This window comes from Sinocyclocheilus rhinocerous, unplaced genomic scaffold (assembly GCF_001515625.1).
Source record: "Sinocyclocheilus rhinocerous isolate Xijiao unplaced genomic scaffold, SAMN03320098_v1.1 scaffold2172, whole genome shotgun sequence".
Classification (NCBI taxonomy): Eukaryota; Metazoa; Chordata; class Actinopteri; order Cypriniformes; family Cyprinidae; genus Sinocyclocheilus; species Sinocyclocheilus rhinocerous.
Window position 1 is genome coordinate 158772 of NW_015662992.1, and position 25444 is coordinate 184215.

The 25444-nt window shown below is 37.4% G+C and overlaps 2 protein-coding genes across 4 annotated transcripts in view; one reads left to right on the top strand and one right to left on the bottom strand.

The window, feature by feature from the left end:
• The first annotated feature begins 6928 nt into the window (after nt 1–6928).
• On the top strand, nt 6929–24300 carry rhoq (ras homolog family member Q). The gene is made up of 5 exons (XM_016539000.1): nt 6929–7391; nt 7956–8014; nt 20763–20927; nt 23514–23609; nt 23766–24300. The coding sequence occupies exons 1-5, from the start codon at nt 7250–7252 to the stop codon at nt 23919–23921; spliced, it is 618 nt and encodes a 205-aa protein (XP_016394486.1). The 5' UTR covers nt 6929–7249; the 3' UTR covers nt 23922–24300.
• Nucleotides 24301–24503: 203 nt separating this feature from the next.
• LOC107728710 (phosphatidylinositol-glycan biosynthesis class F protein-like) overlaps nt 24504–25444 on the bottom strand; it is an 8700-nt gene continuing 7759 nt past the window's right edge. For all 3 annotated transcript variants that reach the window (XM_016538998.1, XM_016538996.1, XM_016538997.1), the window contains exon 6: nt 24504–24771. In XM_016538998.1, coding sequence (XP_016394484.1) covers nt 24658–24771 — 114 coding nt within the window. In that variant the 3' untranslated portion in view covers nt 24504–24657. The remainder of the gene's footprint in view (nt 24772–25444) is intronic.

Here is a 25444-nt window from a genome sequence, read left to right on the forward strand (position 1 = left end):
GGCTGGTTAAGGCTGTGTGGACGGATCCTTAGTGTTTTGAACAAATTGGAGTGAATGATTCAATGACTCACATGGAAAAAACTCATTCCATAATGAATCGGTGTCGATTGAATAAATGATACCATGACTCACTCATAAAATAAAGTAATTTGTCTTTATGTGTAATGACATAACCTGCAGAAAGAGTTACTCCCCGCCACTAAAAGCAAGAGTAGGATCTGACCACATTTATTTCCAAATTTGACTTGGGACCCCCATGGTGCTGATCCCTTGATGTTAAAGTTCATGTCTTACAACAGTAGTACTAGACCTTTGATAGATGCTCAGTGTGGTGTACACATGTCTCCAGGCAAAAGGAATGGATTCATGACAGTTTATTGCAATATTATGGTTTATGTTGTCAGGTGGAACATCTTGGCATTCTTCAGATCTTGAGTACACATGCAGGATGTCTGCTGTGAGCAGATTCATCTTTCTCACAAAACTGACTTAATACCTTTGCTCAATGAAGCAATCTGAGGCTGCTAATCACTAATAAAATGCCCACTTAGATTTGTGACAAAAATCAATAACCCATTGCATGCTCCAGTTCAACTTGATTTTCTTACATTGAATATCACTTTTTCAGTTTCAGGCGACCCTGAAAAATCATGTTCTCCAAGCATCAGACATCCTGATAAGATGAAGCATTATTTATATTGACACAAGGCAACACGAGAGTCATTTCCCCTACTTTGAAACAGGCCCTGCAGAAGATGATTACAAAGTGTGTCCAATCAAGCAGGATTACTGTAGAAACCAGAGCATTGGAAAGAATAAATGGCCCAGTAATGGCCCATGAATCCTCAAACCCATCTCAAGGGGCCATGCCATTCTAACAAAATGAACTCTGCCAGTAGAGCTTTCGACACACACCACACAACAGAAACACTCTCCTAAAAATCACTTAAGCAATAGACTGTGTAAGATGATGTAGGCACAAATACTGCCATCAATTTTGCACAGGTCAGTTTTTTTTTTTAAATAATAATTTGAATCAAAATCGCTCTAATTGCACCCTGATCTCTAAAGAGGAAATTATTAGTTATGTTATAAAATATTTACAACTCTTCTAGTTAAAAGAAATGAAAGACAAGGCAAATATTTACACTCTTCTAATAGATTTTGTAGCAACCTGGCAGTTCACACAACGTACTGTCAATTCCTTCTGCTGATTGAAACATCAAGTATTTCTTTCTTCTCCCTGGATGTGAACAATGTTCTCAGGCTAAACTTAATGCCCTCAATAAAATATAACTTCATATTTCAGAATGAAATTAAAAATTCATGTCCATTCCTTCATAAGATCTGTCAAGTGTGTCGAGCTGCTCTAATATTAAAATGGCTCTTGTTTCTTCCTCATTCTCACAGCTGTAGGGGAACTTCTCAAAGTGGCTCCCCAAAATGCTCATCAGTCAAGCTGATATATTAATGCAGACTCTGTGGATTTGATCCAGCATAACAAGTATTAGTATATCATAGCTCTCACACAATTCGCTCAACTGAGCTTCATATAACACAAAAAGAGATATATTATAGCCTACAGTCAGACAATACCCCCTCTCTAGTATCCTTCTTACCATTTGGTACCTCCGTACCATAAATCTAATTTTCATCAATATCCAAGAGAGTGAAAATTATAGCCCTCACTCAATGACTGGCCTGGGAGAAATTAATTGATAAACAGATAGGGCGACTTCAGCTCTTGTTTATTAAAGGGTAAGTGGCACTTAGATAGGCAATGCAAAAGCATTAATGCAAAACTCTCCCTCCCACCTTCCCATTCTTGACAGTCTTTGTCCTGAGATCTCAACAAGTGTCAGAAAAAAAGATGACTCATAAAACTGAAGAGGATGGAGGAAAATAAACAACTCGTGCCACGTGCAGGGAAAAAAATGACGAAAGAGTCAACGACAGAAGTGTAAAGATGGTTGAGATAAATAGAGGTAAGGATTCGTGAATTCGACATTAGTTTTGCCTGACATCGAACTACTAGGCCGCAGGCGACCAATTACACTCCACATTGCTGGAAAGGCAATGTTTCACGGAGCCATACATTATTTATTAGCTCTAATACTCACTGCACCTTTTTGTGTGAGCCGCAGCACTGCATTTCTTTCTCTTATACTTTTACTGCAGTTGAGTCACTCAGAAATCCTCGTATTTTACAGCAGAATATATGCTATTAAAGTTCTCAAAATTGCTGTCATTGATTAGTTTAAAATCGTGCTGTGACTCTTAATTTATGATATTCGGATATTAAACTGTTGATTCACAGTGAATAAACCATTTGCGCCATCTATTGGTTGCCGTTTGAACGTCGTTGAGTTTGTGCGTTCATTCATGAGATCAGGACTATTTCTTAAAATACTTAAAGGGGTCATATGATGCGATTTAAATGTTTCCTTTCTCTTTGAAGTGTTACAAGCTCTTGGTGCATAAAGAAGATCTGTAATGTTGCAGGACTAAAGTCTCAAATCCAGAGATATTCTTTATAAAAGTTAAGCGTCAACCACGCCTACCTAAAACGGCTCGTTCTAACACGCCCCCACATGTCTACGTCACGATGTGGGAAGATTTGCATAACGCCGCCCAAATGTTCACGCAAGGAAAGAAGGCGTAACTTTTATTCTCACTGTAGTATTGTTGCTGCCGCCATGTCGTGAAGACGCTGTGTTTCGTTGTGAAAACGAAACTACTTTGTTTGTCCTTCCAAAAGAGGACAATATCCGCTTCGTCATGCCTAGAGCTGATCCGTGCTGGTCGCTGAGGAAATACATCAACTTTTGTAATGGGTTTTAATGTTTTTGTCTCATCGCTCCGGCCGGGACACGGCATCAACAGTATGGTGAGGGGCGTAACATTTCCTTCACACACTTGAGGTATTCGGCCAATCATAACGCATTGGATAGCTGGCCAATCAGAGCACACCTCGTTTTTCAGACCGATGAGTTTTGTAAAAATCGACGCGTTTCAGAAAGGCGGGGCATAGAGGAGAAACAATGTACAGTATGTGGAAAATAATGTGTTTTTTTTTATCTTAAACCGCATAAACACATTTCATTACACCAAATACACAAAATAATGTTCTTTTTAGCAACATCATATGACCCCTTTAACATAGTAAAAATTATAATAGCTTTTAAGCACAAACAAACATTTAAGACTCATAACAATCTTTTAACATTTAATCTTTAACCTTGTACATCTTTATTATTGTCAGTGTAGTATGTTTTATGCACTTCATTCTTGGTCAATAGATTGTAATACATTATTCAGCACCAATTTTGCTTAGTAATTTGTGTACTTTTGCAGCTTCTTTACCGGTTCTGTGTTATTTTGAAGTCTTGTGTACCGATTGTGCAGAATTGTGAATCATAATTTGCACATATAAGGCTGACACAAGATAAAATGTCTAGTGGTTTGGAAGCAGATGGAACAGCGATTAGGAAGCCTACCTATATATTAATCAAGTAGCACGTAATTACAAACTAATGTGACATAATTAAAGGGACAGTTCACCTTCAGTTGGTGGTCCCCATTGACTTCCATAGTATGAAAAAAACCCACACACTATACAAGTCAATGGGGACCAGCAACTGAAGGTGAACGATCCCAGAGAACCTGTCATCTGTACGGAAATACTTGAACTCTCCACTAGAGGGAGATATAATACAATTTTTTCGGACTGTCTCTCACTCTTGTTAAGTGAAAAGTGAAAGTGAAAACCTGTTGATAAAAAAACATTAAATCATTCTGAATTCGTTTTTTCTCTGCACATATCTGTAATTCTAGATAATTTCAGAGCTATTTAAGGATATCCAAAAAGCTGGCAGTAGGCCTGAAGAAACCTACAGCCTTATTACACACTGAAAAACATATATGTATATATATATATATATATATATATATATATATATGATACTAATGTTTTAGTGTTGCCATGGCAATATCAAACACAATGTGGCAATAATTCAATCAAAATCCACAGAGGTGCTTTTCTTCAATGTGGTTCCTCTATAGGACCCTGAGCTCTGTAATCACTAGTCAGTTGTGGTCATTTAAAGGTACACACAGGTAAATTTTTTATTGGTTTCACTAGCTGATATGGCAATCATCTGAATATACATAATGTGAACACATAATTGTAAACATATTTTTGTTAGGCTACTTTTATTTTTATGTGTAAAACTTTTAATGATAAAAAACTGGGGTGTCCGAACCCTAGATATACAGATGCCTCATTAGTGGCTGTTTCTATGGCCACATAAGCTGTCTGCCATATTGGAATAGTCAAAGCTGGTCCGTGAACACACAAGAGCAAGCTGACTGTACATTTGCCACAGTAGTTATACGCATGTATGAATATTTATATATGCAATAGACGAGTAGATGATTTTGCTAAACTAACACAATACATCAAGATAAAGGCATATAGGCTAACTAACATGAAATCACAAATATAGTTTAAAAACCTGTAATATTGAGTAAATATGAAAATATGTATGTATTCACAAATAAAAGAAGAATCCAACACATTCTCAACTGTGAAAGGTTATCTCATTTCTTCAGGGATTTAAATCTCTGCGGGGGGGGTTTCAACCAGAGGCTGTGCAATGTTGTGGCATCTTGGAAAACTCATTGATTATTAATGTGAGTGACAACAGGTTGACCGTTCCACGATGTCGGATGTGTCTGGAGCGGTTGAATGTTGAATGTGGAATCTACGTATACATATATAGTCCAAACCTGTTCCTTGGTGGCCACTATCCTGCAGAGTTTAGCTCCAACTCTTACTAAACACACCTGAACCCATTAATCAAGGTTCAGACTCACTAGAGACTTCCAGGCAATTGTGTTAGAACTGGTTGAAGCTAAACTCTGCCGGGCATTGGCCCACCAAGAGCAGAATTGCACACCCCTGCTGAATAAATAAATAAAAATACTCAGTGTACCTTTAAAGCAATGACACAGTGGCCCAGTCAGTCAAAATATAATCATGTAAATCCTTTAAAAAGCTTCTTATTAGTTCAGTCAGAAGTAATAGGCTACTACAATACCACATTTTAGTGGTTCAGAAAGGTTTCACATTTCTATCTGAAAACCAAGCGGCAACCTCCGGCTCTCTCTCTTGAAGCCAACACGGAAGTGACTTAAACTGTAATTCGTCAACTGACAGCTAGAGGCTGGCTGCAAAAGGGAGTCAATCCCATAGACTCCCCATGTTAAAATGCCCAACTTTACATCAGAAAAAAACGTTTACAGCCTGGTTCAAAAAATGCTTTTGGTCTATATAGCTAATTTTGCCCTTCATGACAACTGTGAGGGGGGTGAATTTTTTTAATAACTCATCCGTTTAAACTACATTAAGCCTTAAAGTTCTGCATAATTAAGGGTGTGGCCACTTGAGTGACAGGTGGATTGCCGCCGCTGACACTGCTGTGAAGCTAGGTGGGCGTGGCTTCAGCAACCTGCTCCCGCCTCTTTGCCCATTTTCGATTATCCGGGAGTGACGCGCGGTGACGCGCTGCCAAGATGGTGACGCCTCCGCCCACTTTGAGCTTCAAAAACGCTCTTCGGGAACCTACGAGTGACGTCACGGACAGTACGTCCATGTTTTTATACAGTCTATGCTGAAAACCCATTAAGTTATTACAAAATCATATTTGCATCTGGCCGTATTTACAGCTAGGAAGGATTTTTAATCATGACATCTAAATATATAAGTGTAAGGTCTTCCTGAAAATGTTCTTTAAAAAGTATGAACTATACAATTATTGTGACACGAATCATTAAACTCCCAGTTTTGAATGACATGCAACAATTTACTTAACACCAGCCAATTGCCATGGGAGCAATCGTAAAAATCTCATTCATTAATTGCTAAATAAATGTTTATTTAATTAAACTATGATAGTAAATATGGTGGTTTTCTTTCAAATAAATTTTTTAACACACATAAATATATCAAATGTAACTAAGTAATCTGACAAGAGAATCTGCACAGACACAGTAATGTCAAAGCGAATGTGTGTGTATATGGATTTGTGTGGGCGCGCACCAATAAAACGATGTGGTGCAGGCGCGCGCCCACACAAATCCATATACACAGAGCACAGACGCACACACACACACACACCCGCTCATAAGGTATGAGGTAATTGTTTGGTCACATGACTCCTGCAGTAGCTGTCAAAAGTGATACAGCAGCGCATCCTTGACCAGCCTGCCCGCTTCCAGCTGATTGGACTGCGAACAGAGTAGGGATCATCTAGAAAGTGCAGAAACGAAAAAGATGACTCTTACTTGTGATTGCAACAAATTATAAACGTATGAAGAAGAATACCAGCTGCTCGCTAATAAAAACCCATTTACCAAGTAAAATCAAATTATAGTCAAGTGTAGGTTTCGTCAAAGACTTGCTGTAAGTATGAATCCAGTATTAAAACATCATGCTGCAAAATAGTTGTAATGTTATCAAAGCAGTTAATAAAAAACAGTTTATATAATGTTTAATCTTAACCACAATAATTTAACCCTTAAAAGATTTTGTATCATAAGGGATACAGACATTTGAGAGGATAGTGGGTGACAGTTAATATTAAGAAGTGAATCTCTACGAACACTGGATTACTGCAAATTTATTGTTTTAGTCCACACATATGTTTGGAAAATAGCAATAAATAATATTTTTCTGAGTTATTTTATGAAGTACTTTTATGTTCCTGCTCTTACAATGGTTAATTAATCTTAGTCTGACTCTCAGATCCACAGGATGTAATGGTATAATGGTTGGTTGATTCAGACACTAAACAACGATAACCAATCTTTATACTTTATCCCTTGATCCAGAGTTATTCCCCCGCCTATGTCGCAAGTCAATCCGTGTTGGGCTCAAGAGTCAGAGGAGGTGATACTGGGGTTGGAAAGTAGGGAAAGTGTAACAGCGGTGAGGGCGTATTTTACAGGTTGATGTCTTGACAACGCGAAGTTTGTCGCTTGCATAAATCTCACGGAAGCGAGTACTGAGAGGAGGAAAACCCCAGTGAATGCCAAATTTGGGAAGCGGGGTGGAGGAAATGGCATTTCAGCTGTTTTTGCTGCCCGAGCGCGGCGCTGCTGCTGGTGGTGACGCCTGAAGGGACCTTTAGTAAAGCGGGATATATCTCTAGCAGCTGAAGATGGTGAATTCAAGTGTTTTATTATCGTCATGGCAAACGGAACCGGCAGCATCATGTTGAAATGCGTGGTCGTCGGCGACGGCGCCGTTGGAAAAACTTGTCTGCTGATGAGCTATGCCAACGACGCCTTTCCTGAGGAATATGTGCCCACTGTCTTTGATCATTATGCAGGTAAATATACCAGCATATTACGACATAATGAATATGAATCAATATTTCAGCGTCTATTTGATTTATAAATGTATTTAACATTCATTTAGTGGTATTGACAAGACCTCAGAGTGACTTGCATTGTGTTGCGCTTGTGTTTCTATAAATGAAACCACCTGTGGGCTGAGGATGCAACTGGTGCACACCAGCATCCTTATGGCACGATTCATCACCCTTGATCAGAAATAAACAAATCGGTTCCTCTTTCTTTTGGTCAGAAGTAAATAAAATCAGATTGAGGACCTCTTTCACTTCAGAAGTAAACAAATTTGCGTTCCTCTCTCACATGATAATAAATAAATAAAAATTGTGTACATCTTTCACTTCATTAGAAATAAATTTAAAGAAACTGCATCCCTCTTTCACTTGATCAGAAATGAATACTATTTTACATGATTCCTTCACCTTTTCAGAAATAATTAACACGTGAGCAACATCCTTTTCTTACTCTAAATGGAAGTGCATTTATTCATGTAATAATTTGAGTTCCATATTTAAACTAATTGTTTGTGATTTTGTTTTCAGTGAGTGTGACGGTTGGGGGAAAACAGTACCTGCTGGGGCTGTATGACACTGCTGGTCAGGTAGGGTTAAACCATTCCTCTCTCATTGGCCTGAGGCTTTTTCATTAGCAATAGTAACTCAATCGATTCAGGCAAAGTACATGGTGGCCTGTTCAGATGCGTTCTGAGTCTTTTTGGCACTGTATGCATGTGATTTAAAGAGATGATTCATCCAGAAATGAAAATTGTCATCATTTACTTCATGACCGTTCTTCCGTGGAACGCACAATATGAAGATCAGAATCAGAATCAGAATGAGCTTTATTGCCAGGTATGTTTACACATACGAGGAATTTGTTTTCGTGACAGAAGCTTCCACAGTGTAACAGAATGACAGTGACAGAACAAAAAACACAGATAATAAAAAAAAAAAAAAAAAATAGAACAAGTAAATAAGGGAAAGCTGTCAGTCCTTAATTCTGTTGAATCTTTCCTTTAATTTCCACAGAATAAAGAAAGTCATAAAGTCAGATAAGTCAACATGAGTATGAGTGTTAGATTACAGACTTTTCATTTTTGGTTGAACATCTCTTTAATCACTAAGTCACTGCCAAGATCAACAGGTGAGTACACAATAGCATCTCTCAGTGGAAAGATAAACATATGAAGCTAACAGCAATCTGAAAATTTTCCTTCCTCTGTTTTTGCCAAGTTGTTGAAAGTTATCATGAAAGAAGATCTCAAGTTGCCATACATCCCTTGAACATTACTTCTCAGAAGTGGTGTAGTCTAGAGGAATAAGTATCTGGAGGTTTATCATTATAAATAGGTAGTTTAAAAATTGTGACCTGAAAGGCAAAAGTTGTGTCTGAAATCGCATACTCCCTCAATTGGTTCTTCTTTTGAATAAATACTTACGTCACACAACTGTTGAAGTACTGGATGTACTAATCTGGATGTGATCCAGGTTAGTACATCCAAAATGGTGATGCGGTCACCTTTTTGGTTTCCGCATCAAATTAAGTTTATAAAAGTAATTTTATATACATAAAAAGACATGTTAAATGCAAATAAAGAGTCTACTTTCCCATTTCAAATAACTTTGTCATTCAGTGTAATGGTCCGGATTTAGATTTTACCATTACATCTTTAAATAAACATAAAATACCAAGTTAAAAAATACATTGGTTGTCTTGGCATTTTCAAGTGTTGGCTGTGTTATATTAAAAGGACTATGTCTTATTGTTTTTTTAAAGTTACGAAATAACCAGGGGACTTTTGTCCTGAAAATGCAGTTTATCAGAGGTCATTCAGTGTAACAGGAACAAGAAGCCATTCTGAAATCATATAAAAAACTGATAGTCATTCAGCAGTCTGTGACATCATCAGATGGCACCCTGATGACCATGTGGTGCTGCAGAAAAGTGAGTTTATTGCTCTTGAATATTTGATAATTCCACCTTTTCATGGTGTGGTATCCGCAGTTACAAAAACACGTCATTCAGTGAAATGCCTGTAAAAAACACTTTTATTGTTAGATTTTTTTGAAAAATAATAGCTTGCCAATATTTCTGAACAGAGAGTCTCCCCTCACTACAGTATGTTAACAAGTTCAAGAGAGGCCACTGAGTGGATTCACCCAAAATACTCATCCTGATAATGTCATTTATGTTGGCAAACATAAGTATTATGTTTAGAATAGAATAGAAAGTATTAATAAATATGGCTGCAAGCAGCGATTTTTGGGGCAGAGCAAGTCAGAAACAAAGTGACAAGCTAAGCAAGCATGGCAGGGGAGCATAAAATGGTAGAATAAAATGCTTATTATATTTCAACATCTGCTTCTGCAGTCATTTACTCACTAATTTACACTAATTTAACGACACAGAATAATACTAAAAACATTTCAGTTATGGGAACAATGGCAATATTATCTCTCTTTTTGGCAAATCGTCATTCAGAGTAACAAACCATGGTCATTCCGCATAATGGATATATTTATGTAAAAATTAAACGATATACTTATTCTGACCTGTACTTAAAATACTAAAAAGAATATGTGATCATACAAAATTTTATTAGCCTATATTTTAAATGACTTTCACTTCCTTACAAAAATTTCTTGCTGACAAATGGGTAAAACCTAGTGGTTTGAAGGTCATTAGCAAAGTATAAAGATTTAAAAAATGATAGTTAATTGGTATTTGAGGGCTGCACTGTGATGCTTAAATCTAGTCTTTTATAATGTCATCAAATGATTCATGTTTAAAATATGCCTAACAAGATTTTTTGGTATATAAATATTGTTACACTGAATGACATTTTAGTGGGTGTCTTCTGTAAATCATACTAAAAAATGCATGATAGTAATTATTTTTTGTTCAGAAAAATATAAAGTTAAACAGGACACATTCTAATGTATGGGGGAAAAACTAAATTTAAAGCTCTATTACACTTTTATATTTTTGGTGCTTGAAACACCCTTTTCATCTTTGAGCTACGTACTAGATTTGTCATGTTGTCATAGTCTTGTGGCCTACTGCGTCAGTTGTGTTGCTTCACTGCTATTCACAAATCCTCTCCCATGGCATCACTGGATAGTAAAGTCCAATGGATGAAGTATTTACATTTACCAGAAATAGTAGGTCACCTGGGTACTTATTTTATGAATAATTTGAGTGGACACACTACTTTTTTCACATACTGTTTTTCATCAACTAGCCTATATAGTAGGGAAGTATGCATATTTGGATATAGCCAATGTCTAGACTTTAGGTGAGTATATGTGTTGTATGTCAGGCTGTCTCTTGAGGTTGTTCTCACAACACCAAACTATGGGTAGGTACATGTATGAATCTACCAAACTAGTAGCTGTAAATGTAGACTGAACTCTTGAATAGGGCTGCACGATTAATCGAATGCGATTGTCATGCGCAATTTGTAGGTTACTTCTTCGGGGCATATTTGGAGTTTCAGCGCGAGAGCGCCCTCTGGCCTTCGGATGGAGATTTACTGCTGATCACAGAACCGTGCTTCACTGAAAGATACGCATGACAATCGCAGCTTCTGTCGAATCGCGATCTCGATTCCATTTCGATTTATCGTGCAGCCCTAACTCTGAACTTGATGCCTTCTCTCCCAAGGCCAGTAATAAGATGCAGTTTTGAGTGGAACTGTTAAAAATGTCTGAAAGCTGAATATCTGTCAGCGCTCAGCCTTTGATCTCTGATGAATGATTTATTTATACTATGGATTAAATGTCTAGTGAAACTTTCTTTGCCCTTTCGTTTGAACAGTTGAAGATGACTGATTTCAATTAACATTCCACGGAGTTCCAATAAAGACGTCAGAGCTTTTTTTGCAATGTAAGATTAGTGTGCGTAGTGTTAGTATAGTTTCATTCAGGTAAGATATAGAAAACTGTATCCTTATATTTTCCATGCTGTTTGAATGATGATCATGAAACAGACAAACTTATTGCCAGGACTTCAGGGCATACCAAATCCATGAGATCCATGAAATCCACTTTAAAGCTCTTAGTTCTTAAACGTATGGAGTAGTTTTTTTTTTCCATTGAGCGTAGTCATAGAATGTGTGGGCCAGATGTGTGGAAGTGTCACTGAGGGCCAAGTGGTGGGGTTTAGTTTCGAGGCAGTTCAAATACAGAAAACTCTCCCCACATACACTCTCTCTCCACAGCTGGCACCAGTTAGTACTGTGCAGAAACGATGACCGATCACTTGATCAAGAGGATTCATTTAGCCATAGAACTGGAAAGAGGGTTAAATTCAAAGCTTATGTTCAGTGTGGTAGGACAGACTTAAAGAAAAGAAGCAGTTTACCCATAAAGAAAATCATTTAATCACCCTCATGTTTTAGAAACCTACATGACTGACTTTCTTCTGTGGAACACAAAAGTAGCCTAGATGTTTATAGTGCAATGGCCAAGCAGATTTTCTCTGTCCCATGAAAGTGAATGGTGTTAAGCAGAATTTTGAGTGAATAACAACTTTTATATTTGTTAGTTCCTCACACAAAGCTACCAAATGGACACTCTGAATGTAGTGCAGAGTCATATGGACTACTTTTATGATGATGTATGGTGCTTTTATGGTCATTTTTGGAGCTTGAGCAGCCCCAGGATTGTTGGAAGAATCCAGATAGGAAAAGCATGTCTTGGGCTGGAAATAACCCCCAAATGCTGGTTAGCAGCTTCTAGGAAGAATCTAGGAAAACAACATAAGGCTTTTTTATGGTTATGGTGTTTTTTTCTGTACATGCTCAGGGTCAATTGAAGTACACATACAAACAAGATGCATGAAGTAAGATCAGAATCACCTCCACATTACATGGTGTTTGCCAGGGCACTAAAACTAATTTAAAGGCACCTCTTGAAAATAGTTTCTGAGTTTGTGTTTCAGTTGCCAAACATTTGTTCTTTGAACCCAAAGTGTTTGATAGAAATAAAATGCCTTCAGAGCAGTGTTTGAAAGATCAGATCAATGAGTATTTTTGAAGACTGAACTAATGAGCTATTTGCACTCTTAGACATCTCACATCTATAATTAAATTTTTTCAGCAGTATTATTGTGTGTTTTGTTGTTCAATATTTTGTTCAATTGTTCAATATTCCAATTTATATACTCCATATACATTCCCTTCTGTGTTGACTAGATAAAGGACCTCATCAGAATTCCCTTTATATGACAAAGGGTGACTTGCCCTTCTCAGGCATGTGTGGTAATTAATGTGTGTGCTTTATAGCCATGTGATTTCAAACCTCACTGGGAGAAGAGAAAGGAGCGACAGTTTTCTGGCACACTTTGTGCAGTGAAAAAAGAGTATCAATATTGGAAAAATAGGCAGGTGTTCGTTCTATTTTAGTATGTTAAAAATAGTTTCAAGCGTGTGGTTGCTAAGAAGGAGAGCGCCGCTTGGCTCATAAGCAGATGCATGTCTTTTGGATGTCTTCACTGGCTGTCCGTCTGATTGGTCCTGACATGCTAATTGCCTCAGGAGGAGTCAGAGAGTAAGCTGGCTAATGTCAGTAAAGGGGCACCCTCTCAGATGTTGGCATCTGTCTCACAGCTCCATCTCAACCATCTAATCCTGACCTTTTGTCCTCTACTCTCAGTCCTTTAACTTTTTCTTCCTTCACTGAGGTGATGTTTCAACATAGCTTTGAGTTGACAGGCTCTTAATGAGCCTCAGAGAGGGAACTGGGCCCCAGATGTGAAGTACAGCTGCAGTTTTCATTTCTTTTTCAATCCAGGAAACCCTCCCAACCTGGAGTACCCGACTGCCTTTTGCCCCTTCTGGGACTAAGGCTACCTCGTGACCAGACAGACAACTAGAAGGGATTTTGAACCATTAGAATATTTGTGTTTTTAAAGTGCTCACATAATATGTTCCTTTTGTTCTCAAACTGCTTTGAATTCAATGGAGTCTATTACTGGATTGAAAAAAAAGGACATTGAGTTTGAGCCACACACAAACACACATATAGTCATGTCTTTGATTAGTGGAGACAGGACTGAAAAAGCACACAATTTGTAGACTGAATTAAATTTTGTCTAATGATAATTAAGCTTATCATTTAGCAGACACTTTTATCCCATGTAACTTACAAGCAAAGAAATGTACAAGCAATTTTACTTATTTACTTGTATACAACATTACTTGTATACTATTATAGTATTTATTAATATTTTGAATTAGATTTATTTTATGTAGTTCAGTTTTCATTTTAGTTTAACTTTTAGTAATTTTATGTGCTTTAATTTCTGTTTTTTTCCCTAAACTTATTTCATTTAGTTGTCAAGCCAAGGCAACATTTCTAAATTTTGTTTGCGTTTTTTTTTTTTTAGTTTAGGTTTTAATCTAAAATGTATTTTATATATTTGAACGAAAAGTAGTTTTACTTTAAAACAAAGCTATCATTAAAATAATAGTTTTAGTTAACAATAACAACACTGAATACTGAATTCCAAGAGTAAACCAGAGCTATATAAAAGCTGAAGCAACTACAACTGTAACTACAGAAAAGACAATGAGAAAAGGTTATTTTGTCACTGTTTTGAATCAATTACTTGGAGAACTGGCTGTTTCTTGAAGGTTGTTGCGTTCTCGGCAGATCAGGTGTGGTATGAAGAACGTTCTACCACAGTGGAACAGAGAGAGTGAGGGTCCTTGTGAATAAATGTGTCATTGTGATGGTACCACCAGGCACAGCTCACTCACTGACCTCAGAGGACTTGAGGGAGCGTAGACCTGTAGGAGTGTGGTAAAGTAGGAGGATGTCAGTCACAAATGCCAGGTCAGAGCATTGAATTTGATGCTGGCAGTTACAGGGAGCCAGTGGAGGGAGAGCAAATGTGCCACCACATTCTGGATTGTAGCAGCAGACTGACAATGACGTCACTGAAATATTGTGGATCCTTACCGACCACATTTGCTCCCACCTCAGGTGTCATTGTCGGGTGGTTTGTTTGTCTTGCTTGGTTAAGAACATGCAGTCCCAGTCCAATTCAGCTCCTGGAGGAAGTGTGAGAGAAAAGACCTGTGCTTCATCTGCGCTGAGTAATCCGCCTGTGTGTGTTTATTCGCTGTACCGCACAGCAAGCTTCAATTAATCTGCATCGTCTGAGTAAACACAGCCATGAATTATTCTCTTTGGATAAAGGCACAGGAGCCTTTCTCTTTCTTCATCTCCTTCCCTTCCTCAAGTCCCCTTCTTGCTAAAAACATTCTGAATATAAAACTTTCTGTAGAAAATCACCTTTTTCAACTTGCATAAGTGGACCTTGTGGGTAATTTTAGTTTGCTGTTTTTTTTTTCAGTCTCTCCCTCTGATTCCTGTTGTCTTATGTAAGGAATGAGGTGCTAACAGCAAAGAGACTATCAGCTGCAGATTGACCCACTTATTTCACCACAGCAAATCCATAGAGATAACGTACCTCGTTCACATTCACATACTTATTATGCAGAAGATTGATAAAGAAAGACGGACTTCAGAATGTATAGTTACTCTCTCTCTCTCTTACACACACACATACATACATACATACACACACACACACACACACACCAAAGTTTTTAAATCACAAGAGAGTTTAAATCTGAATTAGGAATACAGGAAGGCATGCATACATGCAGCAAATGGAGAGCAGAGGGGCTCAGGAGATAAATGTTTCATAGAAACAGCAGTGTAAAAACACTCTTTCTTTCTCTCTCTACCATACTACCATATTGGACTCTCTCACCTCATATCTGTGACTGTGGGAATCTTACAGGAGAACTGTACAGACAGACCGATTGGAATCTGATCTGAAAGACAAGGGGCGAGGGAAGAGAAAAGGGCAAGGCAATTGCACTCCGAGTGATGGATGGATGGATGCTTGCTTTATTAGCCCAGTGCTGTAAATTGTGCTGCAATAAAAGCCAGACACAGTCAACACTGCTGGAACACAGAACAGTGTAACATAAATTTCAATAGATGCTGCTGATATGAAACACATATTATATATTATATGAAATGCATATATTTACACACACTACCAATCAATAATCGATAAGTTTTTTTTCTGGAAGGAATTAATACTTTTATTCAACAAAGATGCATTAAATAAATTAAAAGTGACCATAAAGGCATTTTGTAATGTTACTAAAGATTTCCATTTCAAATAAATACATTTTTTACCTGTCTTATTCATCAAAGAATTCTGAAAAAAAATTGAATCACAGTTCCACAAAAATATTAAGCAGCACAACTGTTTTTAATATTGATAATAATGAGAAATATTTCTTGATCACTAAATCAGCATATTAGAATGATTTCTGAAGGATCATGTGACACTGAAGACTGGAGTAATGATGCTGAAAATTCAGCTCTGCAATCTCTTGAATAAATTGCATTTTAAAATTTACTAAAATAGAAAACGGTTATTTTAAATTGTAATAAAATTTCACAATATTATTGTTTTTACAGTACTTTTGATCAAGTAAATGCAGCCTTGGTGAGAATAAGAGACTTCATTCAAAAACATAAAAAAAATATTTAATATGAACAATATTTGCATAATAGCAATATATATATATATATATATATATATATATATTAGTATAAAATAGTATTTATTTTTATCTGAAGGAGTGTGAATTGAGAACAGGAAGTGATGTGAGGAGAGGTACGGGATCTTGAAATGATTTGAAATTAAGTCAAACATGTCATCTATGCTAACCTCTGAGCTGCGACTCCAACACACAAATGTATTTTAAACTGATTGTGTGTGTGTTTGTGTGTTAGGAAGAATGCAGGAACATATAATTCTGATGTCTGTAGCAAGTAAAGAACAGTGCCTAGGCATGGCAGTACAGATAACAAATGTCTGATAGTCCTCCTCCATCCCATATCAGATATTTGCTTTTGTAAGAAACAAAAAGGAGGATAAGGACAGAGGCAGGAGTTGTCTTATACAGTACTATGTGTGGAGCAGAGACTGTGTACAATTGACTGTATTGTCGGTGTGTTCATACTCCAGGAGAAATGCGTGCATTCAGAGGCTGTCTGTTGTCAGTGGTATCAGCTGGAGGCAGAGCTATATGGTAATGACAGCAGCAGGCAGCAGAGAAGGGTGTTTCCAGGTTCACTGCGTTAGACTGCTGTCTCGCTTTTTTTCAATCCGTTTCCCTCAGCTCTCAAAAGAGCAGGGCGCTCGCACACACACAGGTATGCACACACAGGTATACACACACACACACACACACACGGTTTCCACAGAATTGTCACATATTTCATTATTAACAGGCTCTGGATCGTGATAAGTCGTCGCAGGGCGTTTTCAAGGGAATGAAGCACTAATATAAAAACCTATTTAATCAACTGGTTTTCACAGACCACAATCAAAATGTATTTTAACTTTATTACAAGCCAGTAAAAGCAGCCTGTTTCAGCTCTGCTGACTTTTTATGCTGCAATAGAAACCAATGTTGTGGAAATTACTTATAATTATGGAAAGCTTGCAGCGTGACAAGCTGCAGTTTCAATGAAATTCTACTACAGTCAAACTACCTTTTAATTATAATATATATATATATATATACACACACCTTGTGTTTGACAAGGTTGCATTTATTTGTAATATTGTAAAACTTATAGTAATATTGCAAAATATTATTACAATTTAAAATGGTAATTTTCTATTTTATTACATTTTAAAATGTAATGTTTTAAAAAGTTATTCCTGTGATGGCAAAGCTGATTTTTCAGCAGCCATTATTCTAGTCTTCATGATCGTTGAAGCAATTATTAATATGTTTTAGGTGTATTATTTTTTCATATAATAATTATGTATATGAATATATAAAATGTGGTTAGGGTTATAAAATACATTTATTGTATTTTTATTGTGTGCTCTTTGATCCAATGTCATCTTCAACCAGATAGTGCCTTTTTCACAAAAAGATTGTAATTCTGATAGGTGCTGCTAGTGGCTTGAAAATTACACATTTCACCTTTAAGTTAGTAGCATCACTACATTTCATTAGCGACTCCCCAACACGGACATAAACTTGTGTTGAATGTGTGTTCTCTGGAGGTAGCAGGAGATATGCAGGAGACGTGGGTGGATGATGTGTTGGCTTATTCTACATTCAGTTTTGGCAAAGGACAGCTGTAAATAATGCCATCCCTCCCACCCTACCCCCTGTAGAATGTTTGAACAGACCAGAGGATGGGCAGCAAGTGTATTTATAACGCAGCCACCCCACAGGCCCAACACACACTCACACAACACTCTCACTTACACCAGATGCACCTGCTCAACTTTGTTTTGTCAGGTTATGTTGCAACAAATCTTGATTTGTCATGTGGCAGGGACAGGACTGTCTCCCGCCAGCAGAAGCAAACCTTTTTTGGGCTGTAATTCTTAAGGTTATATATCACAGGTTCATATCTGAGCCACAGAACGCCACATTTGACCTTGAAACATTGGCAGTTGCAAGTAAAAACAAATCTTCTTGATGGATGAGCGACTGTCTGGCTGTTTTGTGTATACTGAGTGTGTGTGTACTTAACGTTGCTCAAAGCGAGCGTTCCTAAACTGTTCTATGACCCACCCTAAAGGCCCTGATATACTTCAAGCTAATTTGAAGAACAAACTGGTGTGGCACCTTTTCAAACAAAATTAGGCCAAAACAAAATTTGTTTGGAGTTTGTTTCAGAAATTCAAAATGGCTTGTCAAAGTAAACTCTCCAGAAAAGTTCTCTCCAGCTGTTAACACCTTCGAACTTCCATTGCTCCATAGTGATGACGTAATAGGTTGGTGTGCTCGTTGACTCCGCCTTCTTTGACATGGAAATCTTCTCCAGTTTATTTCTTCTGTTCAATCTGTCGAGGTCAGTCATGAGTAGAAACATGAACACACTGGAGAGCTGCTTTATAGGTAAGGGATAATCCAAGGTTGGCTGTGCATTACACAAATTAAACAACTCCTCCACGGAGTGCATTAAATTTGTTTAATGCACAGCTAGCCCTGGATTATCCTGCTTATACCATGATCATTTGCCAGCATTGACAACTTAAAGCTGTTAATGTTGTCTGCAGTGCAATATTTGACTGGAAGGGTAAAAATGACGATTATTTTCGTCAGTTACAGCTCGTTAATGCTAGCATTCTGGCCGCTTTAAATCAGACACAAAGATGAAGTAGTGCGGTAAAATCACATTTATTGGAATAAATGAATTATAGCATTTATTTGAATTAATTATCGAGGGGGGGGGTCAAAGTTGTGTGTCTGATTTACCTGTGTCTGTGCATCTCTCTCTACATACAATGAAGCTGTGAGTTTAGTTACTTCAAAAACAGCATTTTTACCTCCTCGTTGCTGAGAAATATAACATAGCAATTCAGTATCAAAGCTATTTAATTAATAAAAATCACAGGACAGTGTTTATAACAAGTTACTGTGCTCCTGAATGTTTCTGTGTGCGCAGTGCGATCTCCAATCTCTGTGAGCGAGTGATGTGTGTGCATCAGTGAAAGCAGTGCATTAATGTAGAATGGTGATTAAACTGCCTTGGAACTCCCTGTGCCCTAAACTGTTTTAATGCACACCTTCCAGCCAGTCAGAATCGAGTATTCAGACAGACCATGGTATAATAGAAATTAAGGTTGTAATTCTAATCCAAAGTGACACTGACACAATGTTTGAAGTGCTCCTATTATGCCATTTTTAAGGTTCCTAATATTGTTTTGGGAGTCTCCACACGAACAAGCTAGAGTGTTTGGGGGCAGATCAAGTTGTTCACAGCCGGCCAACATAGAACAAAGGCGGGAATTATGCAAATATCTTACACGTTACGGAAGTGGGTTTTGAATTACTGACGACTGGTTTGGCTGTTCAAAATCGATTCTTTCTTTTGGGAGACAATAACTTTATTTATCGTGCACTTTCGGCTTTACAACTTTGCAGATCGTTTACATTCACATTGCAACTACATTACACACTGCATGAAAGGCAATATTCAAAATAGCATAATAGGGTCACTTTAATACCGTAAAGCTGCTTGCTTTAAAGCAGTCCATTGTATAAAGTGCTACACAAATAACCATGATGTTCACTAACAGTATACTACTGCTCAGATATTTCTTACAACTTTGCTGTAAGTATATTGAGGTCTTAAAGGTGAGGTCACATTTAACACAGTTTCACAAGCAAAATCAAGTCATTCCAATAGGAATCCTTGCATTTTGGGGTTTTGCATGAGGGCAAAACAGTTCTCCACACAGATTTCCACTCGTGTTTAAGTTGGTCACTCAAATTCACCATATTGACCAAGAGAAAGCTGCTTGGTTTGAAAGTGACTTCTTTGTGGGCTGTGCTACATCTTTGTGCTGATGACAATAGACAATGGACGTTTTTTTGGGATGTTTTAATCTGACCGCACCTCAAGGCTTTAGAAATCCTGAAGAGCTCCAAGTTATGGAAACTGGCAGAAGTACTTTTTCACTCGCAGTCTTCAGTCACCAGTTGTTAGTAACGTCCCTTGCGGTTCAGATGCAAAGGTGCTCCAAGATGAGAGACGTCACAGTAAATTAAACTCTGAAGCTTAGAAACTCTGGCTCCACATTTCTGAGGTTTCATTTCTAGAAGCCCAGGATGATTCCCTGTCACAAATGAAATGTTTATACTGCAATGCATGGCCAGAGGCACATGCTGTTATAGTTTAGACACACTCTCATTAGAAAGAATAACCATGGATGATTGCATACCAACACACACACAGCCTGTGGAGACACACAAACACACACACGTTGGGAAAAAAAACAAGTTCCCAAAAATATCAGTCACATGTCCCCTGTAAATCCTGGCTTATCTGTTGTAGCGTCTGGGATTTCTGGTTTCCAGAGGACACGTCTCTGCCTCCGTGCTGCTTTAGAGGACGAATGGGGCGATGGAGGAAACGCTATTGAATAAAATATGGATTTATGGGTCACGTGCCATAATCTAAATCATATTAATCTCTGCTCAATCATTGGGGTCAGCGTAATTTCTGGTTGCTGCTTAAGTGATTGTTGATAATGTTCCATTACAGAGCATTTGTGGACAGTGATTCAATACAGCAGTGGATGCTATTAGTTAAGATTTGTAGAGAAGGAAATGACACTTTCTATTCGAAGCAAACTCATATTAGGGTAGTTTACTAAAGTAAATGCTTCTGATAACAACTTTTGAGTGCATTCCTGATGCGTTTTTGACCATTGTTGACCTGGTGAGCAGTAAAAAAGGCTTAGTACTTGTTTTTACCCAGTGTCCTCTGCTCTGACAGGAGGACTATGATCGCCTGCGACCCCTGTCCTACCCCATGACAGATGTCTTTCTCATTTGCTTCTCTGTGGTGAATCCAGCCAGCTTCCAGAACGTGAGAGAGGAGTGGGTCCCTGAGCTGCAGGAGTATGCACCCAACGTCCCTTACTTGCTCATTGGTACTCAGGTACGCACACCTGCTGCTACATATGGCAATAATATTCCATATACTGTACACTTTTTGTAATTGTATGTGAAACAGTGCAGAAAATTGCACATTTCAAACACTAGAACGCTACAGTATACTGATGTTTTACTGTGGCTATATTGGTGTCTAGTTATTTTCTTGGAAATATATCTATTAAAATTGTTCATTTTAACAAAGAAAAAGACATTGTGTGGTCTGAATGTGTATACTGCTCGTTTTGTCAAATGTTGTACTCTGTATATGAAGGAATTCGTGAAGGAATATATATTTATTTTTTTACAGGGTATGTTACCTGTGTTTTGAATTTTGCACCTTATTGCATTGTGTTTTAAGGTTAACAGGTTAAAGGGATAAGTGTCTGTAAAATTACTGGATAATGTCCTGACAGAAAATTATCAGTATTTTTTATTTATATATAAGAAAATTATCAGTATTTGTTATTTATTTAGTTATTTTTTAAACTGTGCATGTCATCCATGCATACTGAAAATTCCCATACTGTGCACAGTGTGCATATGGCAAAAAATTAGTATGAATAGTTTGGTGTGGATGCCCCAGTATTAATGTTCTGTTCAATACAGATAAGCTAATAGCTGATAAATGGCGGCTATTACAATTCTATTGTATTTTGTGTAAGTACATATATATAAAAATAAAACACTAAAAACAAATATCAGTTCTTTTAAATGCTGCAAGCAAATTTAGGCATCATAATAATATAATGTACAATATACAAAATGTATATGCATTTGGAGATTTGCTAAAGATTACATATAACAGTGTTATTAAATTCTTAACAGTGTTATTAAAGTATTGTTGTTGTTTTTTTAGATTAACTTATATATTAACTAATATTGAATATTAAAAATATCCAGTTTTGCTCTTTATACAGTATATATCCAATATCAAACAAGACTGATAAGTTCAAATGTCTCTAATATCGGCCAATAACCAATATGGTATCAATATATTGTACATCCCTAGTATAGGCCTTCTATTCCAAATGTAGCCCAAACTCATTCATTTTTTTTTTTTTTTTTTTTGTGTGCGTGTCAGAATTACTGAAATTTGTGTTTATTTATATTTATCTACAGATATTTATGTTCTGGGAGAATCCATTGTGGTTGTAACTGATGTGTGTTTAAATTGTGGTAATATTATGGATTGAAAATATTGATTTGTGTGCCATCATGAAAGGTTCAGTCATATGTTGTTCATAGCATGATATTGTCAATGAAATTATCCAAATGGCTTATAATTGTGTTTGGCAAATACAATAACCTATGTGTGTTAAGAGTGAGGGTTTGTCATCAGCCCCATCAGTCCAGTCATGTTTATTGCTGTGTGCATGCTTCCTGTCTTAATCAGACCACAGAGCAAGATGAATACAAATGCAGGGCAATTGATAAGAAAGGAGGCCAGAGAGAGTCAAAGGGAACAAGGACCCCGAACTAGGGCTGCACGATAAATCGGGATAAAATCGAAATCATGATATAGCTTAATGCGATTATTAAAGCTGCTGCATGCAAACTCATCTCTGCATCTCTATTCGTGAGTTTGGGCCACTTTAATGTGCTTTTGGGAACGCAGCATGCTCCAAACATCTTCTCATACTTGTAATGAGAAGCTCTTATCAAAAAAAAGAGAAGCTTTAAGTGCTCCCTGTGGTTTTCCCTCAAAATAAAAGTGGTTTAACATTGGAAAATTAAGAAATTATGACAGCCACAGTCACAATGACATCTAATCCTTTTTTGGATATGCAGTAAATGAATTTCAAGTATTGAATTTTTACTCTCTTTAGGTTTATTTAATGTCAAATTAACCACGGTGAAATATTAAGAATTATAATTCTTATTTTGTATTTTAGTTATTTTTAAATTATTTAGTAGTAGTAGCCGTAATAATAATAATTATTTTGTGGAATAATTATTTTTATCATTTTAGAACCATATTTTTATAACCATAATGATATATAACCACAATATTTTGACCAAAACGTGCAGTCCTACAAACAAGCACAGCAAACTTGGATTTTTCTTTTTTTTTTCGCAGTGACGATTTTTATCAAAAATTTCAGTTAGATTTACTTTTTCCGCCTTGAATCATGTAGCCCTACCCTGAACCCTACAAAGCTTCACTTCTGCTGTTGACATATTTAAAGGAAAACTTTTCAATTTGTGCTCCACACACGCCTAATTGGATGATGTGAAGGAAGTACTGCTCTGTGTAGTGGTTTGGTAATACCTCAGTGGATGTATGGAGAGCAGCTGGCAAAAACTCAAACTTAGATGAAGTGGATTTTTAATTGGAAACGGAAGATGGAGACCCTCCTAGACAACTGCAGTGGTACTTTTTAGGTGAAAGGGGAGTCTGCAGACGCATGCCACCTTCTGGTCTTGGGTTGAATTTCCTGTTGCCTTCTGCTCTAAAAACAAACCCCATCGTATGGAATCTCATCCGTCCTCCTCAAAAGAAATGCAGAGAGCACATGTGCTCATACAGTTAACCCCTCACGTTGAGCTTGCTTAACTGTGAATTTGTCTCCGTTTCCATTTTTGGCTGTAGATTGACCTGCGGGATGACCCCAAGACTATTGCCAAGCTGAACGATGTGAAGGAAAAGCCCATTGTGACAGAACAGGGCCAAAAGCTAGCCAAGGAGGTGAGGAAAATAGATACTTCCTTTTTCTCAAGTACAAAGTAAAACTGAAACTTTCTTCTGCGAAAAAACTCAGACATGGGTCAAAAGGAAAGCGAAAAGATTGTCATGACTTACTGGTTTGACCTAAAAAGGTGTCTCATTTCTGTGCCTTTCCAGATTGGTGCCTGCTGTTATGTTGAATGCTCAGCACTGACACAGAAAGGCCTGAAGACTGTGTTCGATGAGGCCATTATAGCCATTCTGGCTCCTAAGAAAGGTGCGCTCAAGCGAAGACTGGGCCCACGCTGCATCAACTGCTGCCTCATCACATGATACACCAGCTCAGGGGCACCAGTGAAAGAAAGCAAGAACTGACAACCAACCAGATTTCAATCTGACTTCTGAACAAAAAAATGGTGAACCAATGGGCCCAGTCACCTACGACTGAAATATGAAAAGTCCAAGTTATGGGCGAATGACAAGAAGAACCGACAAAAAGACACATTGTTCAGGGAGAAATGACAAAGGAACACTAAACATTGAGATGGAATACAAAGAAAACGGACAAAATGATTTATTGAACATTCAAGCACACAGAACAGATGTCGGAGACACCCTTTCTAATGACTAAGAACAATCAAACCGTATTTCTGTGTCTGGCTCATCAAGCATGAGTTCATTTGAGAGACGAAACCCAGGCAAGCCTAAACAGCACAACCAAACCCATGGGTCATTTACAGAAGTAGGACTTTTTTAACTTCAAAAAGGGAAACTCAGCATCTCAATTTGGGTTGCAAAACAGTTGCTTTTTACAAAATGTCTCAAGTCAGAAAAAGAGAGGAATGATCAAATAAATACTGCCATTAGGAGCATACGACAAATTAAATCTCTATTCTACAAAACAACAAAAACAGAAACAACAGATTTTTTTATTGTTGTAAATGTGACCTCAGAGTCAAGCATAATTTCTTGATTTGGAGCAGGTACTGGGACGGACAGTCGTCTTTTGACCACAGCCTGGATCTCTTTTTCTCTCAGTTCCTGGTGGCCTGTGATTGTGTCCTTTTCCTCACTTGAGCTTGTAGGTGAGCTGTTTGCGATGCCAGTGGATCCAGACAGGAGCCGCGAGGAGGCCAGTCAGAAACCCAGTAGTTGCCCCAAGGGTACAGGAAATGGGCCAAATCTGGACAGAGGAGCCACAAAATGAAGATCAAAACTGTCATTTTGCAGGAGCACAAGTGACTGACTGCAAATTCTACAGAATCACTGTGGTGTTTTACCAACCAAATTTTGTATTCGAGACTGCTTTCTTCCTCTTTCTTTTTTTAACGTTGAGTTTTGAGTGTTATGTATTGGTGGCCTTGCCTCTCAGGTGCGTGCGTGCTGCTTTGCATTGTGAATTTTTGCTTCATATGATCAAGGTGATTTCAAATGTTATTTATATGAAGAAAAGACTGAAATGCACATTGTCATTTACTGATAATCAAATCTTATTCACACTTTGCATGAGCAAGCTTGCTCTGAACTGATGTATCTTCATGTGAAAGTTTTTTTTAATGAATTTCTTGTAGTCCATGCAAATATGTGGAGTGGTCTGAGTGGTCTTAAAAGCTTCCAGCACATTGTGAGCAACAAAAAAAGCCTTTATAAATAGTAGATATATGCAAATTTAAAAATCAAAAGGCACAATGGTTTTATGAGAGAACATAATTAAATATGAAATTGCTGTTGATGCTCAATGCGCAGTGGATAAACAAAATGTAAATTTAATGACTTGCCTCAAAATATTTACTGACTATAAAACAGGTTTTTCTAATATTTTGTCTTTTTTTTTTTTTTTTTTTTTTTTTTTTTTT

Coding starts and splice junctions, on each gene's coding strand:
- rhoq (XM_016539000.1), top strand. CDS start 7,250: ATGGCAAACGGAACCGGCAGCATCATGTTGAAATGCGTGGTCGTCGGC. Junction 8,015..20,762: donor TGTATGACACTGCTGGTCAG/GTAGGGTTAAAC, acceptor CTGCTCTGACAG/GAGGACTATGATCGCCTGCG. Junction 23,610..23,765: donor GCCAAAAGCTAGCCAAGGAG/GTGAGGAAAATA, acceptor GTGCCTTTCCAG/ATTGGTGCCTGCTGTTATGT.